The sequence below is a fragment of the Astatotilapia calliptera genome, chromosome 8, assembly GCF_964374335.1.
Source record: "Astatotilapia calliptera chromosome 8, fAstCal68.1, whole genome shotgun sequence".
Classification (NCBI taxonomy): Eukaryota; Metazoa; Chordata; class Actinopteri; order Cichliformes; family Cichlidae; genus Astatotilapia; species Astatotilapia calliptera.
The window spans coordinates 16,275,363-16,293,834 of NC_137429.1; the positions used below are offsets into that span (position 1 = coordinate 16,275,363).

The following is an 18,472-nucleotide window of genomic DNA, read 5'->3' on the forward strand; positions in this document are numbered from 1 at the left end:
CCATGGTTTGTATTTACCCAAAATTACCGAAGCACTAAGGCTTGTATGTATGCCACAAAAGATGTAACACTTTGTAATTAACCCTCGACCCTGATAAACATAGACGTTAATGATTTTGAATGTGTGGGGAGGACTCAGTTTTCCACACATTTTTTAAAAATTTTGTTCCACGCTTTAGTGTCTTTGTGCTGAATTAAAAAACAAAAAACCAAGCACCAAAACACACTTTATTATTTATTTGATAAATATTAGTCAATAACACATTTTTATCCCTTAACTGTACTGCCACACTGTAACGTCAGTAATTTCTGTTAGAAATAATAAAACTTCATATTTATTGGAAGTGGAATATTACATTCTGCAGTTGCTGAGACAAAGCAGCACTAGCAGACATTGGAGTAGCAGCAAAACAGTTTTATTGAGGGAGCACGGCCAAGAGCCAAGCACACAAACATGGGGTGTTGATCTTGTTTTGAAATGAAGACCAGCTCTACTGGAAAAACTGAAATCCACAAACTTCAAGCTCAATAATTTCCTTGATTTTGATTCCTGTAACCGCCTCTCTGGTAACCCGACTGCTTCTGCTGGTAAGATTTCTGATCTGCGGTTGTACAAAGACAACAATCATCTCATTAGTGTTCACACAAATTCATTAAATCACAACAAAAGAAGAAAAAAAACAAACAAACCTCAAAACAAATCAAAACACAAAGGTGTTACACTGAAGGACTTTGCATGTTTTCTAGCAATTGCAATTGGACGAATTTAAAATAGCATCTATTGCTGAAAACATAACCCAACCTCATTAACATATGAAACAGGAAACAACCTCAGTGAAATTTAACATACCTCTCTGGTAGGATTGCTTCTGTTGGTAGCCACCTTTCTGATCTGTAATACAAATAAAAGCTCATTATCATCTAATAGCAAGATTAGCCTATGATAACAAAAGTAGACAAAGAAATGGTTCAGAAAGGTTAGAAATAAGTTCCCAAAGTACTGTGAGAACAAGATGAACTTACCCCTGTTGAAGTAACCTCCATAGACGCCCTGTTTGAGGTCAAAGACGCGCTCGTTGTTCTCCACCAAGTTGCCCAGTTTCTCTGCCAACTGCAGAGCCATGTTCTGCAGAGACGTTGGCTCAGTGCGGTGCATCACTACCGTCTGTGTGGGCTGGTCGAGTGACGCCTATTTTGAAGAGAAAAGAGGGGGACCCACATTAAGGGCAGATAAAAAGTAATCACAAATATAAACACTCAAATATAAAAGCCCCCATGAGACTGCTGTGTCTATATTTTCAGTCCACAGAACAGAAACGTCGAGTCCTACCATCAGCTCCTCGTTGATGATCATCTTGCTGATTATGCTGTGGACTGTGGGCATCTCCAATTCAAACATCTCAGACAGCGTAGCCATGCTGAAGGACAGACAAGTGTAGTAAAATTAAGGTTTGGCAGAACAGTGACCGATCATCTTTGGTCTGTGGGGAAGCTGCAGTGGTCTACAGAAATCTGTGGTTTAGTAAAGACTGATGAAACTAATACAGTGGGGCAAAAAAGTATTTAGTCAGCCACCGATTGTGCAAGTTCCCCCACCTAAAATGATGACAGAGGTCAGTAATTTGCACCAGAGGTACACTTCAACTGTGAGAGACAGAATGTGAAAAAAAAATCCATGAATCCACATGGTAGGATTTGTAAAGAATTTATTCGTAAATTAGGGTGGAAAATAAGTATTTGGTCACCTCAAACAAGGAAAATCTCTGGCTCTCACAGACCTGTAACGTCTTCTGTAAGAAGCTTTTCTGTCCCCCACTCGTTACCTGTATGAATGGCACCTGTTTGAACTCATCATCTGTATAAAAGACACCTGTCCACAGCCTCAAACAGTCAGACTCCAAACTCCGCCATGGCCAAGACCAAAGAGCTTTCGAAGGACACCAGGAAAAGTATTGTAGACCTGCACCAGACTGGGAAGAGTGAATCTACAATAGGCAAGCAGCTTGGTGTGAAAAAATCAACTGTGGGAGCAATCATCAGAAAATGGAAGACATACAAGACCACTGATAATCTCCCTCGATCTGGGGCTCCACGCAAGATCTCATCCCGTGGGGTCAAAATGATCATGAGAACGGTGAGCAAAGATCCCAGAACCACACGGGGGGACCTGGTGAATGACCTGCAGAGAGCTGGGACCAAAGTAACAAAGGTCACCATCAGTAACACACTACAACGGCAGGGAATCAAATCCAGCAGTGCCAGACGTGTTCCGCTGCTGAAGCCAGTGCATGTCCAGGCCCGTCTGAAGTTTGCCAGAGAGCACATGGATGATACAGCAGAGGATTGGGAGAATGTCATGTGGTCAGATGAAACCAAAGTAGAACTTTTTGGTATAAACTCAACTCGTCGTGTTTGGAAGAAGAAGAATACTGAGTTGCATCCCAAGAACACCATACCTACTGTGAAGCATGGGGGTGGAAACATCATGCTATGGGGCTGTTTTTCTGCCAAGGGGACAGGACGACTGATCCGTGTTAAGGACAGAATGAATGGGGCCATGTATCGTGAGATTTTGAGCCAAAACCTCCTTCCATCAGTGAGAACTTTGAAGATGAAACGAGGCTGGGTCTTCCAACATGACAATGATCCAAAACACATCGCCCGGGCAACAAAGGAGTGGCTCCGTAAGAAGCATTTGAAAGTCCTGGAGTGGCCTAGCCAGTCTCCAGACCTCAACCCCATAGAAAATCTGTGGCGGGAGTTGAAAGTCCGTGTTGCTCGGCGACAGCCCCAAAACATCACTGCTCTCGAGAAGATCTGCATGGAGGAATGGGCCAAAATACCAGCTACTGTGTGTGCAAACCTGGTAAAGACCTATAGTAAACGTTTGACCTCTGTTATTGCCAACAAAGGTTATGTTACAAAGTATTGAGTTGTATTTTTGTTATTGACCAAATACTTATTTTCCACCCTGATTTATGAATAAATTCTTTACAAATCCTACCATGTGGATTCATGGATTTTTTTTTTTTCACATTCTGTCTCTCACAGTTGAAGTGTACCTCTGGTGCAAATTACTGACCTCTGTCATCATTTTAGGTGGGGGAACTTGCACAATCGGTGGCTGACTAAATGCTTTTTTGCCCCACTGTACATCTGTGCTCACCTGATGGAGTCGTATACACTGCTGTAGGTGAACAGATAGGTCCTCAGTGACTCTTCTTGGATTTTCCTATAGAGATTGAAAATGTGATGTCACTCAGGGGTAAAACCGCAAAGAATTCTGGGAACTCGTGGCAAGAGGTACTAGCGCACGCAGGCTTTCAATTGAAATCAGTCACACAGCGATAAAAAGAAACAAAAAATGTCAAGAAGCTGTTGTATTATTAACTGCAATAGCCGGTCGCATGACAGCCACGGGAAGCCGACGGGTAAAGAGATCGGTTGTTATCGGATTATGTCGTTGAAGAGAAATTGTTCGAGTCCTGTTTCCGAAGTAACAAAGAGGCAACGGGTGGCCTGGATTGCAGCCATTCAAAGACAAAATATAACGTCCCAGAACACTCCAGCTCACAGGTTAGTCTGCTCCAAGCATTTCCACAAAGGTCAGTCTGCTGTTGTAGTTAATGCGTCATTTTTCTTAACATAATTGGTGATATAGGTTACAAGAAGGTCTGGTGCTGAACAGAAATTGTTGCGCTATGCTCCTTTATTTATTGTGCATAAATAGTGAATTGTCCTGACACAATATTGTGTTTCGCTTCTGTTATTATGGTACATTGACAAAAACATATACTTTTATTCACAGGATAAAACAGTTGTTTTGTATCACTAATTGCCCAGTACGATTACAGCATACAGTATTATTGTCACTGCTACATTTCTGTGATGCGTACCAGAAATTATTTCTACTACTAATTACTTACCATTGAGCTCAAAGGTCCTATTAATAAACGGTTAACGAATGTGTATCTATGAGGACGATTTGTGAGACTGGTAAACTTATATGTACGATGGTCTTTACTTTCTACACGGTGCATTTCAAGGTCCTGTACCCATCCGTCGGTAAACTGTACCTGGGCTTGTTGCAGTGACCTGAAGTTACTAAACTTCACGAGTGTATGCATTCACTCAAAGAACCGTATAATTATAAATATGAGCGTGGTGAAGTTGGGCAGCACGCTAACGTATTTTGTCCCTCTGTGTGCTCGTAAGGATCTAACACTTTCACTGGTTTGATTTTTTTCCTCGTATCTTTTCTTTGACTTTTCATTAAGTCTGTCTTTGTACGGACCGGCATTGTTCTCCTTCGTTTTGTACATACCTTTTTGTGGGGCAAAGAAAAAGCAAGAATTTATTGGAACCGAAGAATGAACGTTTTGCGGTGCTGCAAATGCTTGCATTTGATGCAGGTACTTGGATTGTTTTGCCACGAGTTACCGGCATGCAATGCGCGAAAGTCACGTGGTCTGTCAATCTCTATTAAAAAAACAAAAAACAAAACATAAGGACGTCTAAGTGGGATTATCACACTGGTGAATGAACCAAGTGATGAACAGGGGCAGTGTATGCTAACCTGACGAGCATCTCGCGTACTCTCTGTGCCTCGGGGAACAGGTCCCAAACCTTACTGTTCATCTTCTCATTGATGATGAAAGAGTGGCAGGTACGCCAGTCTCCCATCTTCATGGCTTTGCTGGCTGCCACCACGTGCTCCCTCATGCTCTCTGGGGGTCCTGGAGGACAAATAAAGCTGTGGTTATCCTCTGTGGATGAAACTTCCTGCTACAACGAGCTCTCGTGATGCGTTTCGTACCTAGCAGGGGCTGTCTCTCCCCGACCCTGAGCTGGTGGTGGAACTGCTTGCTGATCATCCGGCGGCGGGCATCAAACTCATGGGCGGCCATGTAGGGTATTTCCAGCAGCATGGCTGACACCAGGTACACACACTCCAGCAGCTCCAGGTTGATGTGCATGTGGAACGGCACCTATTAGGGAGGATAAACGTCACGATGCATGTGTGTATCATCTAATGGATGTCTGACACATCAGTGTTTTAAAAATAAAGACCCAAACATTTGTCGTTTCATTACAGCCTTGATTTCACACTATTGTGGACACAGGCAGCTGGAGACACCATGGAATAGTTGGCACATTAATGTGAGGTCAAGGCCCATTTAGGGAAAAAACAAAAAAGTAACTAGTCACCAAGTGCACATGAACAATTGTATGAAATCTTCTGGAAATCTGTCCTGCAGCTGTGAGAGAGGGGCCCAAAAATTCACTCACTCACAGAGTAAATCCAGGTTACAAGCAGGTCAACACTGACAGAGAAACCAACATGTTAGTTAGAGTTAACTGCTCTGGTCAGACAGCACTTACTTGTCTTCGCTTTTCAATCTTCTCCTGCTCTGCATTCCTCTCCTGCATGTTCCTCATGAGCAGACCTTGACCCAGCAGCTCCTTGGCACGGCCAGAGGACTGAATGTCCAGCAGTGCATTGTGGGCATCTTTAATCATGCCCTGCCTAAATGCACAAATGCCAAGTTGGACCATTGTTCTGTTGTACAGGATCTGGTAGGAGGAGGGGAAAACGGTTAAAACAGGCGATCTGTATATACAACTAATAGTTAGAGTCAGAACACGTTCATATGAAGAAATAATGATTACGAGTGCCTACCTGTACAGGTGGGTCAGCGTGTTGGATGTTGTCCTGCAGGTGACTCATCAGCATCAGGTCACGTGCCTGGTACCAGCGTGAGTGCAGAGCATGGTGATATATGTGGCAGAGGATAGCACAGGTACGGATACGGTCAGTGCGATCCTTGGCGTAGATGAACTTGCAGAGGCGGTCCATGATCACAGCGCTGTCCTCTCCCTCGCTCTCCTCCTGGTCCTGCTCGGACTACACAACAGAAAATCACTTCAGCACACCATTTTACACCTTATGCATAACATTTCATTAAACATCATAAAAATAGCATCATGATGCAGATGTTTGTCAAGAAAAGAAAGTTCTGATTCTGCACAGTGCCGTCTCTCACCTTGGTCTCTCCCTGCAGGCCCAGGCTGCGTCTGTGAGCTTTGTAGTCAAACTTGTAGTAGGTGTGCATGATTCTGCGCAGGTAGACACGGCAAATTTCTTCTGTGGAGCCTTTGTTCTCCATGTAGGTGAGCAGCCGGTCAACGATGCCACAAACCCTGCCCTCATCTTTGAGATTGTCAACGTATTCTGAAGGAAGATTTAAAAAAAAAGAGAGGAAAGAATAAGCAAAATACATCCATGTGAGCAGCAAATACAGCAATACAAATTTCAAGGGTGATGTAAATCCCACATTTTAGATTGCAACCCGTTAATCCACATTTACAGTCCTAACACATTCACCCTCACAGCAGTTAATAATCGTCACTCAGGTTTTGGCACCACTCACCCTGAGAGTGGGGATCAGTGTTCTGCATGATCTTTGTAAATTCTTCATCCATCCTTTCTACCAGGGTTAAGATGCATCCGCGCACCCTGAAAGGCTAACAAATACACACAAAGAAATGAATACCAGCCCATAGTTCACAAGACAGTTGATACAAATGCAGACAGTTCAACAGCTATGTGAGTGTTTTATTAGTCTAAACTGCTTTCTTTCTTTAAGTCCACAGATTGCTTGGGGTGGATGAGTGGGATCACCTGATCGGAGACGGCCAGATTCTCGCTGTCCTCTGCGATGTTCTCTCCAATGAAGATGTTGTTGTGCTCAAAGAGAATGTCCAGCAGCTCATCTATACAATCCAGACACTTTTTCCACATGTCAGGCTAAAAAAGGAGACAAGCCAGAAGAACCATAACTCAGGAACTCATTCTTTTCAATCCAAAATGTTAAACAGCACAAATAATTTTTGTGATGACTTGCAATTTTAAGATATTTCATGTAACATGAAACACTACAGTAAATCACAGGAACCCTTTTGGTTTTGTTGATACTGTAAGAATTAAAAGCAGTGTCACTCACTTTCATGAAGGCTGCCAGGTTGGGGTTGTAGTCGTACAAGGAGGCAATAATGTTGAACTTGATCTTGACCAGGATACCTTGGCCCAAGTTATTCTCTGCAGCGATGGCTGCCAGAGCATGAAATAGCTCAATTTGAGCCGCCCTGTCAGTGAGGGAGGAGAAAAAAGAAAAAAAGGAGTCAGGATTTGTTCAGGAGAAGAATTTCTCTGAAATTCATATACTGGACATACTTCCACATGACACGCCTGGTTTTACATTGACTGGATATCAACAGTCGTGTGAATACGTAACTTTTTTTAAATATATATTTTTAAGCTTTAGGCTACGTTCACACTGCAGGCGAAAGCGCATCAAATCCGATTTTTTTGACCCTATGCGACCCATATCCGATCATGGTATGACAGTGTGAACGGCACAAATCCGATATTTTCAAATCCGATCTGGGTCACTTTCGTATGTGGTACTGAATCCGATACATATCCGATGTTTCAGAAAGCGACTGCTGTGTGAACGGTCAAGTCGCATTAAATCCGTCTTTTACGTCACTGACACAAGACAGACGCCAATTATCAGCACCGGAGAAGACATCGCGAACGCTTCCTGGCCATCCGGTGAAACTGCTGGGAAGACAACGTTGGAGAAACGTTAACATTTTATTTGTACTGTATAACCTGCAGATTCTGACAGAAATCTGTAACTATCCTTTGAAGCACCGCTCCTCTAAAACAGCAATAAGGATAACTATTACGTTATCTACATTATTATGTAAATAACAAAATAACTTAAAGCAAAAATTGGTTAACATGAAGTCCGAAGTCTTTATATTAAGGCCATCAGTCAAACAATACTGTTTGCTCTGGGTCTAAACAGAGCGCGTTGTGTGTGACGTCTTCTTTTGCGCATGCGGGCCGCTTTGAGCGTTCACACTAGAGTGTAGTGATGGGATTTCCGGCTCTTTTTAGAGAGCCGGCTCTTTCGGCTCGGCTCACTAAAAAGAGCCGGCTCTTTCGGCTCCGAACCGGCTCTTCAGGTTGTTTTGTTGCTTTAATTAATTTATTATTCACAATAATATAAAATTATGCACAAAAGGAATTACTAACGTAAAAAAGTGGTTTTATTTATATATGTTTATATATAAATATATGCGGTGGCCCCTAGAGACAAAATCCTCTATGCTGTTGCATGCTGGGGGAGCAGGCTGAGGGTCGCAGATGCCAACAGACTTAATAAACTAATCCGTAAGGCCAGCAATGTTGTGGGGATGGAGCTGGACACCCTCAAGGTGGTGTCGGAGAGGCGGATGCTGTCCAAGATAAAGACAATGTTGGATAACACCTCCCACCCTCTCCATGACATGCTGGTCAGTCACAGGAGCTCGTTCAGTGAGAGACTGAGATTACCGAAAAGCACCACTGAACGACACAGGAAATCTTTCCTGCCTGTCGCCATCTCCCTGTACAACGCATCCACTTAACACACTGTTTACTGCTACAACTACACATGTTTCTTTTCCGACTATTTATTTATGAGTGACTTATGTATGTATGTATATATATGTATATATTGTACTATTCTTAGTGTATTGTCTGTCTTGTCTTAATGTTGGTTTAAAATGGAGCACTGTAACAAAAAATAATTTCCCCCAGGGATCAATAAAGTATTCTGATTCTGATTGATTCTGAAAACACGTACAAACTCCAAAACACATTTCTAGCATGAACTGAACTTCCAAAGCAGAGCTACTAGATCACTTAAATTACACAATTGAAAGCATGTGTGTATTGTTTGTGTATTTATACACAGGCACTCAAATATATTCAAATAATTTAAAAAAAAGTTCATCTACCTGTTACTATCACACACCAAATCCGGTCGTTGGGTACTTGCTGGATTGTGTAGCCACAAGATAACAAAAGCTAAACACTGCGCCCAGCATCCTGGAGCACTTCTGTTGTCTTTTGTAAGTGTTTTGAGTTTTTACGTGCTTCGGAGTTTGTACGTGTTTTTACGTGTTTTGGAGTTTTTACGTGTTTTGGAGTTTGTACATGCTTCAGAGTTCGTACGTGATTTGAAGTTTGTATGTGCTTTGTCTCTAGGGACCACTGTAAATATACTTTTATTTATTCACGCCACATAAAATGTAATAAATAAATCATATAATACAAAAATCAACTATTCACATTTCAACTTTTAACTATTTAAATTTTCAGCTGTTTCCTTTTACAAATTTAAAGTGAAAACAACACAAAACACTGCAAAACACAATTAAATATAAATTATAATATGAAAACAAAAAGAACATGCACATTCTGTCATATGGGCCCGCATGAATCCGCACTTTCTGAATCCTTTATCATCTGCAACCGAAAATAGTTGTGGATGATTACTATACCTTTCTAATGTGACGTTGTTGTCCCTGGCTCTCTTTCTCTCTCTCTGGCTCTGTTCTTGTGCTACTGAGTGTAACTACCGCCCCTCCCCCCTCTGCCCAGCGTAAAGCACAAGGCTCGCGTGCAGAGTGAAGCGGAAAAAAGTGCGAGACAGAGGCTGAGAGAAAAAAAAAAAAAAACATGAGCCGTCACGGCTCGCGATAAGGAGCCGGCTCTCGTCGTTCACGTCAAAGAGCCGGCTCTAAGAGCCATTTCGTTCGCGAACGACCCATCACTACTAGAGTGCGTTTGCTGTCGCATTTTATTTGTAGTGTGAACGAGCAGACAAAAAAATTGGATTTGATCAAAAAATCGGAACTGAGCATTAAGACCTGCAGTGTGAACGTAGTCTTAGTGATAAATGCAGTCGTACCTGTCTGTAGGGCTGGGCCATATTATACCGTTCACGGTAATACCAGTATAATGTTAGGCAACGATAGGAAAATGAAAGATCGCGATAGAATATGAGTAAAACGCGCATGCGCAGTGCCTTTGTTTTCATACGCACATGGCCGATTGTTGAGTGAAACAGATGAACCAGAATTGGTTTGTAAAAATGGTGCAACTTCCGTGATGTGGAACTGGTTTGGTGTTTGTCCGTCAGATACACGACAAAGCACATTTTTTTGCAGAACATGCAAGCGGCCGTCGTTATTGTCGTATTTGTCAGACTAAGATGCTCTTAAATCTGGGAGTAATCTGGGTCCTAAACTCCGTGGACTTCAGTTCAAACGAACACTGCAGCATCACTGAGCGTTAAAAACTGTCTAAATTCTTTCATCTTTAATAAAACGATCAGCATTGCTGCTTTACCAGGTGTAACTATGAAGTTTAACTTCCAGGCATCCATGAAAACAAAATGTATTACATTTAACAGAGTTAGAAGTTAGCGGGAAGCTAGCGGAAGTTAGCTCGCTAGTTTCGCTAGTTACCTAAGCATGATATAGCATGTTCTGACTGAGAGATTTCTGAAAAAATTCAAACGTACAGCTCTGCTATCACTTCCAACATAAATGAAGACAGGAAACTAAACAGCAGTGACGTTTGTAGGGTTACTGAAGTTGGGCTAGCTGGTATATAATGATGTGCTACGTAATCGCTAGCGACACAGCTATGTTAGCATAACATAAACAGTGAAGCTGGAGGACGAACACTAACACTTTTCCACCTATAAAAGTTAACGTTAAAGTTCCTGATAGTTAGAGACAAATGCAATCGCATGGCAGGGTGCTGTAAACGGACCAAACTTCAGTCAGGAGAACAACTGAGATAATCCATCCACAATACGAGGTTAGTCATTAATGTGTATGAATGTGAGAGTGAATGAATAGTGGTATTGTAAAGCGCTTTGGGTGCCTTGAAAAGCGCTATATAAATCTAATCCATTATTATTACTATTATTAATATACTGCAACAACATGGGAATAGAGCAGCTGCCAGAGAATTCAACATTAATGAATCAATGGTACAGAAGTGGAGTAAGCAAGAAGAATGAGTTTAATAAAGTTTGATTTATCTGACTGCTTTGTTTCGCTTAATGTGCCTTATAATCCCGTGCACCTTATGGTCCGAAAAATACGTACTGCACCTCTTTTTAACTTCAGTGGATATTATATATGGTTATGCTCAGGATATGTCAGCCCATTTCTACTGGAAATGCCTTTTGGTTAAACTTTCAGCAAGGAATTTGCATTTGCACTGTTACATTTTTATAAAGCTTTAATGTACATAAAAACCAGCTTCTTATTTAAGTGAAAATAAATGGAAGGTTGTCTTTTTGCGCTAGTAATGTTGTGGAGTTGTATTTTGTCTCGCATCAATTATATCGTCGGTTATATCGTTATCGCAAATTTTCAAATATATATCGTGATAAATATTTTTGGCCATATCGCCCTGGTCTACCTGTCTGTTCCCTTTTTGCCTCTTGCTTGCAGGATCTCATTCAGCTTCTTCACCACCACCGCTGTGTTGATCTCGGTGCCTTTAGCAAACATTTTGGGTTTCTCCTGAATGGTCGCAATGGGGGAAAAAACAAACAAACTTAAAATTAAAAATACAAACAACGTGTTGAATAAACTCTTAGAGGCAAGTTTTTCTTTTTACAGTCATTGATTTTGTTAAATTAGCCAGACAATTGCATGTTGATTTTATCACTGTCATTACTATAAATGAACACGTCGGCACTGAAACACAAACAAGCTAAACTAAAATAAGAAGCAGCACCGGTGCATCTATTCTTGTCCGGCCGGCATCAAGTCCAAACAGTTTTATATTACCATCTGTTCTTTACCTTAACCAGAGGTACTCCTCCCTTAACCTTCTCCCAGCCTCCCCCGGCCTCCTCGCCTCCTTCCTCCTCAGCCTCCTCCTCAATTCGTTCTTTCTGTTTGAGCTTCTTCTTCCTCTCCTCCTTCCTGACTCCAGGCTTTTCAGTGTCCTGGGCTCTGAGGACAGACACAGTGTTTGGTAACAACACATTCACTCTACATGACTCTCTCTGCGGTAAAATTTGACTTAAAATCTAAAAAAGTGTTTCAAAAGTTTTCTGAAGTATTTAGAACTTGCATACATTTTTTTGTGCAACACAAAATAGAGAAAAACTCACTTCTTGAGGAAGAGCATAGACATGGATGAGGTCTTTCCTTCTTCCTTATCAGAGGTTTCACCGCTGCTGCCTGACTGGTCTGAGCCCCAGTCTTCATCATCATCATCGTCATCATCTTCATCAGAGGAAGAAGACTCATCCTTAGAGGGAAAAACTCTAAATCTTAGCTCAAGTAACTGTACAAGTATTGTGTCTTTCCCACCAGATCTTCCGCTTTTCTTGCTGTAGTTTAGTTAAATGACCTCTTACCCCAGATCCCTTGGCAGACTTTAGAAACTTGGTGGCTTCTGAAGGCGCCTCAGGCTTTTTCTTCAAGAAGGACTTTGATGACACCTCTCCTTCACTGTCAGAGGACGAGCCTTGTGGACCAAAAAGACAAATCAGACGATGCTGGCTCCTTTCCCCTCAGCACCAACACACATTGATCATCTCATCATTTGCAGCTAATCTTTGTACAGCACGTGAAAATGTGACTGACTGAAGCACAGAATGAAGTAATGAAAGGGGGCAAAAAACTCTTAAACTGAGTTTTTAAGTAATAATGTACAAAGTAAACTTCATAATTTACGTAAAACATTCTAAACTTCATTAGTTATAACTGATTAATCTGCTGCTGGAGTTTCTTCTGAGTAGATTAAAAACAGTCAAAAGTTTCAACCGAACAAACTTTTAAAATCAGCTTAGTTTTTGCAGTTAAACTTCAGATTCTGTATAATATATGTATAATGTATAATATATCATGGAGCTGGACCTTCAACAGTCCTTTTTAATAAGCCCATTTTCACTGGCAGCCTACAGGTTGATGTACAAGAATGATTGATCACTCATGATGAGACTTGACACGTGCACTACACATAGACACATTTCACCTATGCCCCTATTGAATCCTATGCTTTCCGGGTTGAATCCTTTACACATAACCTGTATAAACAACCAGCTCACCAGAGTCCTCTGGCTCCTTCTCCTCCTCCTCCTCATCTGCAGACTCCTGTGGATTCTAGCAGGGAGAGAGAGACAAGACATTCTGATAACTGCTTTTTTTAAGGCTGAAATTCGTATAAATTCTAATACACCAGATTAAATAACACCAGAAGGAAGCTGCTCAGCACATTGACAGTCTTTTGACCACAGAACAGATCTGATGAGACCTAAGTTTACACCCCCCCCCCCCCAGAGATTCATACAATGCATAGAAAATAAACATGAAGATTTAGTCTTTGACTTTACCTCCTTGTATGCTGCTATTTCTGACTCAAAGTCTCTGTTGTACTTGCGGATCTTCTGACGCAGGGTGCTGAGAGCTTTTGCATTGTTCTTGTTCATCTTCTTCTTCCCCTCTTTATCCTCCCAAAGCTGTAAAAATAATGTTAAGTATTTGATTAGGACAAATACAATGACAATTAAATCATTAAATTGCAGTTTAATTTTTTGTCCAAGCTACTAACCTGGTTCAAGTAGTCCTCCAAGTCAGCCAGAAGGCGGATATAGAAGGGAGGAACACCCTCTTTATCCACTATATTCTTGCTTTTAAGGAAGGCTCGACAAAGCTGCTCAAACTCCTCCAGACACTTGGACATGTCTCGAATCTTCATAGCGTTGCGGATAGTCTTTATGAGGTTCGTCAACTCTTCAAACCTAAGATTCAAGAATAAATTTAGTCAAAAGAAAGAAAAAAGGGGCAAAATTTTGTATAGACTTTAAAGTTGTGACCTTTTAAAAATACCACACCAACCTTTTATCTTTGGCGCTGCGCACCACTCTTTTTGTGTCCTCCTCATCGTCGCTAAGAAGCAGCGACCTGTGAAAACCAAGTGCACAAGTCAGATCTTTACAGGAAGAACAATGCGTGTGATGAGCTTGTGATGAGATTTATTCCAAGTTTCACTTACTGCTTGAAAGTGGCTCCGGGTGCCTTAGGGGTGATCTCATCGGCAGATGAGGACTCCTCTGACTCACTGTCAGACCCAGTGGCAAAAAATCGAGACATTGCTGAAGGATGCTGCCAATCTGTACAGAAAGTAATGAGTGGTATTACAAAGATGCAGCTCCAGAGTCTACATATGTTCTATCAGCACACATTCAGCTGACAAAGATAATCACTGTGCATCTAGGGCTGGGCCATATTATACCGTTCACAATAATACCGGTACAATGTTAGGCAACGATAAGAAAATGAAATATCACAATAGAATATGGGTAAAACGCGCATGCGCAGTGCCTTTGTTTTCATACAGACATGGCCAAAAAAGCACGGCGGCAACAGAGAATGATTAGGGGGAAAGTGGATTGTTGGGTGAAACGGATGAACCAGAATTGGTTTGTGAAAATGGTGCAGCTTCAGTGATGTGGAACTGGTTTGGTGTTTGTCTGACAGATACACACAAAGAACATTTTTTTTTGTAGAACATGCAAGTGGGCCGTTGTTATTCCCGTATTTGTCAGACTAAGGTGCTCGTAAAGCTGGGAGTAATCTGGGTCCTAAACTCCGTGGACTTCAGGTCCAGCATCACTGAGAGTTAAAAACTGTCTAAATTCTTTCAACTTTAATAAAACAATCAGCATTGCTGCTTTACCAGGTGTAATTATGAAGTTTAACTTCCAGGCATCCATGAAAACAGAATTTATTACATTTAACGGAGTTAGAAGTTAGCAGTAAGTTATGGGAAGTTAGCTCGCTAGTTTTGCTAGTTACCTAAGCATGATATAGCATGTTCTGACTGAGAGATTTCTGAAAAAATTCAAACGTACAGCTCTGCTATCACTTCCAACATAAATGAAGACAGGAAACTAAACAGCAGTGACGTTTGTAGGGTTACTGAAGTTGGGCTAGGCAGTATGCTATGCTATGTTAGCATAACATAAACAGTGAAGCTGGAGGATGAACTCTAACACTTTTCCACTCGATAAAAGTTAACGTGAAGGTTCCTGATAGTTAGAGACAAATGCAATCGCATGGCAGGATGCTGTAAACGGACCAAACTTCAGTCAGGAGAACAACTGAGATAATCCATCCACAATACGAGGTTAGTCATTAATATACTGCAGCAACATGGGAATAGAGTAGCTGTGATAGAATACAGCATTAATGAATCAATGGTACAGAAGTGGAGGAAGCAAGAAGAATGAGTTTAATAAAGTTTGATTTATCTGACTGCTTTGTTTCGCTTTAATGTGCCTTATAATCCTGTGCACCTTATAGTCTGAAAAATACATATTTTACTTTTTTATTTGGCACACTGCAGTATAATGTTGCAAAGCACCTCTTTTTAACTTCAGTGGTTATTATACATGGTTATGCTCAGGATATGTCAGCCCATTTCTACTGGAAATGCCTTTTGGTTAAACTTTCAGCAAGGAATTTGCATTTTCACTGTTAAATTTGTATATAGCTTTAATGCACATAAAAAAACAGCTGCTTGTTTAAGTGAAAATAAATGGATGGGTTTTTTTTGCGCTAGTAAAGTTGGAGTTGTATTTTGTCTCCCAGAAATTATACAGTCAGTTATGTCGTTATCGCAAATTTTCAAATATATATCGTGATATAAATTTTTGGCCATATCACCCTGCTCTATGTGCATCTATTTAAAAAAAAAAAAAAAAAAAAAAAGAAGCTGATGCTTTAAGTCCCTTAATCACAAAGGGGGTCACCACACTGTAGTTTGGGAGATTAAAAAAAGAAAGAAGAAAAAGACTGTATTCCCTTCCTTATGCATCCTGAAAGGGATTTGTGTCCATTCTTATTAGTGATCAGGGATCTTTTGTTCATTAAACTTGAACCACACATAATCTGCTACAGGGTTTCCCAACCTTGGCACATATTTCACATTAGAAAAAAGAAAATCACATGGTACCACACAAAAGTGTCACAAAAAGCACATTGGTAATTTTCCCCCACGCGCCAGGTATAGTGTTTGTCCCCTGTGTGATATGACCAAAATCTCTTATCCCAATATAAGACGTCCCGATAATTATATAAATCACAAAAACTTAACATTTTCCATAAATTCTGTGAATCTCGGGCAGCTCGACTCACGTGAAGTGTTTCTAGCTGGGCGTCGTGTACCTGGAGTGGAGTGTTTTAACTAATGCATGAAACTATACATTTTTAGACATAAGTTGTAACGGCCGCTGTTTTCTTTGTGAGTATTTATTACACAGCGTTCTGCGGATAAAAGCCTATTCTAATGTTTAACTCTAAGGTTTATTCTTTACCACCTGAACTGCTCTTTTTGGCTTCTCATCCGTAAATGCTCTCCAAACCTTTTCACGTGATTCAGTTTATTTTCAAAAGTCTCAAATGGATCTTTAGCTTTATTGTGAAAGGTTTATGTGGAACTAAACCAGCAGACGCAATGGTTTTACCATCGTTGTTGCTAACGACAAGGCATAAAAACAGGCGCTTGTCCATCCATAGTATGGTTATATTAAATATATGAGAAAGATAGAACTTTAATAAATTAATATAGCCACTACAGTGACCATCAAAACGACGAAAAAAATATTGCCGTAAACAGTTCATTTTGCGACACCACGAAACAAACGATAGCGTAAAATGAAACGATAGAAGTTTTTATATCGTCATCCGATATATATCATTGTATCAAACAGCCCTAGTCCCCAGTATACATTTTTTTGCTTTCTTCTACCACTACTCATGCTAGGGCCTTCATCCGGGTTGGGATTTTCTCCAAGACCCAGGTCAGACTGACTACTTTTTCTTTTAAAACATAGGGCCGATGTCCTGCAGGTTTTAGATGTGTCATTGATCCAACACAGCTGATTTAAATAGCTAAATTACCTCCTCAACATGTCTTTAAATTCTCCAGAGCCCTATTAATGGACTAATCATTTGATTCAGGTGTGTTGACCCAGGTACTAATCAGGTGGAACCAGACGATCTTCCACGGCACACCAGTTGGGAAACACTGGTCTACTATGCAACTCCACATTTGAAAATGGTAAATCCATTCAATATACTCAAACACATAAATAAAAATTTCTGGCTCCATATAGAGCATAGGTGTCAAACTCTGGCCCGCAGCCTAATTACATTTGGCCCACGAAGCCATACCAAATTACTACTAGAGCTGGCTTACTGGTATTATACAGCTAATATATATATTGTTTAGTATTAAGCTTTGCTTGTTCCATATTCAGTTTTTCAGAAAAACTTGTCTGAGTCCATAAGAAAAGATTCATTCTTATATCTGGAGGAAGATTTTTTTTTCCCCCAATAAATATTAATGTTAGCCCGCGACTTTGTTCCAGTTTTGAATTTTGGCCCACTGTGTATTTGAGCTTGACACCCCTGATATAGAGGGTGTTTTATTACTTGGACGGCGTTAAACACCCGCCAAGAATAAAATGGTAATGATGATGATGATGATGATGATGATGATGATAATAATAATAATAATAATAATAATAATAAAAAACCTGGGACAAATAATACTGTAGGTTCCACTAAAAGTTGCTAACGTGATGGCCTATAACAGTGCTAAAGCCTTTAATTTCACCCCAGCTGCTATCTGGTTGGCCAGTATTAGATAGTTATTGATGCAGCAACCGGCAAACAAGGAACCGGCGTTTCTCCAAAAGTTGATTCTGTTCATCTGGACGTAGCGTTTTCGATGGGAGAAACGTTTCATCACTCATCCAACTGACTTCTTCAGTCTCCAATGTTTCTCTTTTCTTTTGCAACTGTAGTGTGTATGATGTTTTAATTATTTTCCAGAAAAAAAAAAAAAACGTCCACCGGACTTAGTGCTGACGCTTACATGCGTCTATACCGCAGACTATTTGGCTAATGCCAGCATACAGGCTAAACAGACTGGATTAGAGTGAACAAAGCAAATGAAAACCAAATTGCAGTATAGGTTACACGCCGTGCCCAAAATGCTTTACGCCAAATAAAACCAAATACAAAAAATACACAGCAGCTAACAAGGGTACAAGTTAACTGTATCATATCAGATAACGGAACACAAACGTGCCGCGGGGTTGTTGCTAAGCTAACACCCTAACAAGAAAGCATGGGGTCTCCTCGTTTGTGCAGCCGGTAAATAAGCATCGCTTAGTCACACACTCTTATCTTAAATCTTACTGAGCCAAACTCACCTACGACCGGGTGAAAGTGATGTTTCGTTTAAGCTGTTTTAAAATCCAGTTTTGCTGTATGAGCAGGCACAGAAAAGGCGTGCGGCACAACTGTTACTCGCGTGAGGACAGGAAGTGTGCTGACGTCATCACGCAAAAGGAGGACCCGGCCCTCACGGTCTACCTGGGCCGGGTCCTTCGAAGACCGAGAAGGCCGGAAGTGCGAGGCTGTGAAATTGGATAGTCTAGCCTTCAGATTTACGTCACCGCTGTCTCGGTTAGTGATGGTAAATTCGATTCTTCTTACTGAATAGAGTTTGAATGAGTCATTTGAGTCAC

The 18,472-nt window shown here is 40.9% G+C and overlaps 1 protein-coding gene across 2 annotated transcripts; it reads right to left on the minus strand.

Moving 5' to 3' along the window:
* Positions 1–222: 222 nt before the first annotated feature.
* On the minus strand, positions 223–18,343 carry LOC113019315 (eukaryotic translation initiation factor 3 subunit C). Of its 2 annotated transcripts, XM_026162924.2 has the most exons (23): positions 18,155–18,343; positions 13,927–14,044; positions 13,770–13,835; positions 13,483–13,672; positions 13,265–13,390; positions 12,980–13,034; positions 12,287–12,396; positions 12,038–12,177; positions 11,723–11,876; positions 11,335–11,438; positions 7,004–7,145; positions 6,682–6,807; positions 6,431–6,524; positions 6,044–6,231; positions 5,680–5,904; positions 5,382–5,573; positions 4,816–4,987; positions 4,576–4,735; positions 3,166–3,231; positions 1,330–1,417; positions 1,023–1,188; positions 850–891; positions 223–601 (listed from the first exon to the last, which is right to left on the minus strand). In XM_026162924.2, the coding sequence occupies exons 2-23, from the start codon at positions 14,022–14,024 to the stop codon at positions 525–527; spliced, it is 2,781 nt and encodes a 926-aa protein (XP_026018709.1). In that variant the 5' UTR covers positions 14,025–14,044; positions 18,155–18,343; the 3' UTR covers positions 223–524. The 2 variants fall into 2 exon arrangements, with proteins under 2 accessions (XP_026018709.1, XP_080161246.1); XM_080305120.1 differs by lacking the exons at positions 223–601; positions 850–891; positions 1,023–1,188; positions 1,330–1,417; positions 3,166–3,231 and adding an exon at positions 4,348–4,478.
* Positions 18,344–18,472: the final 129 nt, after the last annotated feature.

What these genes read in the sequence shown, in the direction of transcription:
- LOC113019315 (XM_026162924.2), bottom strand. Translation starts at nt 14,024, where the DNA reads ATGTCTCGATTTTTTGCCACTGGGTCTGACAGTGAGTCAGAGGAGTCC. An exon ending in GAAGGAGCCAGAGGACTCTG is followed by an intron (nt 12,397 to 12,979) that starts GTGAGCTGGTTG and finishes TTGGTCCACAAG; the next exon opens with GCTCGTCCTCTGACAGTGAA. An exon ending in ATCTGGCCGTCTCCGATCAG is followed by an intron (nt 6,525 to 6,681) that starts GTGATCCCACTC and finishes TGTATTTGTTAG; the next exon opens with CCTTTCAGGGTGCGCGGATG.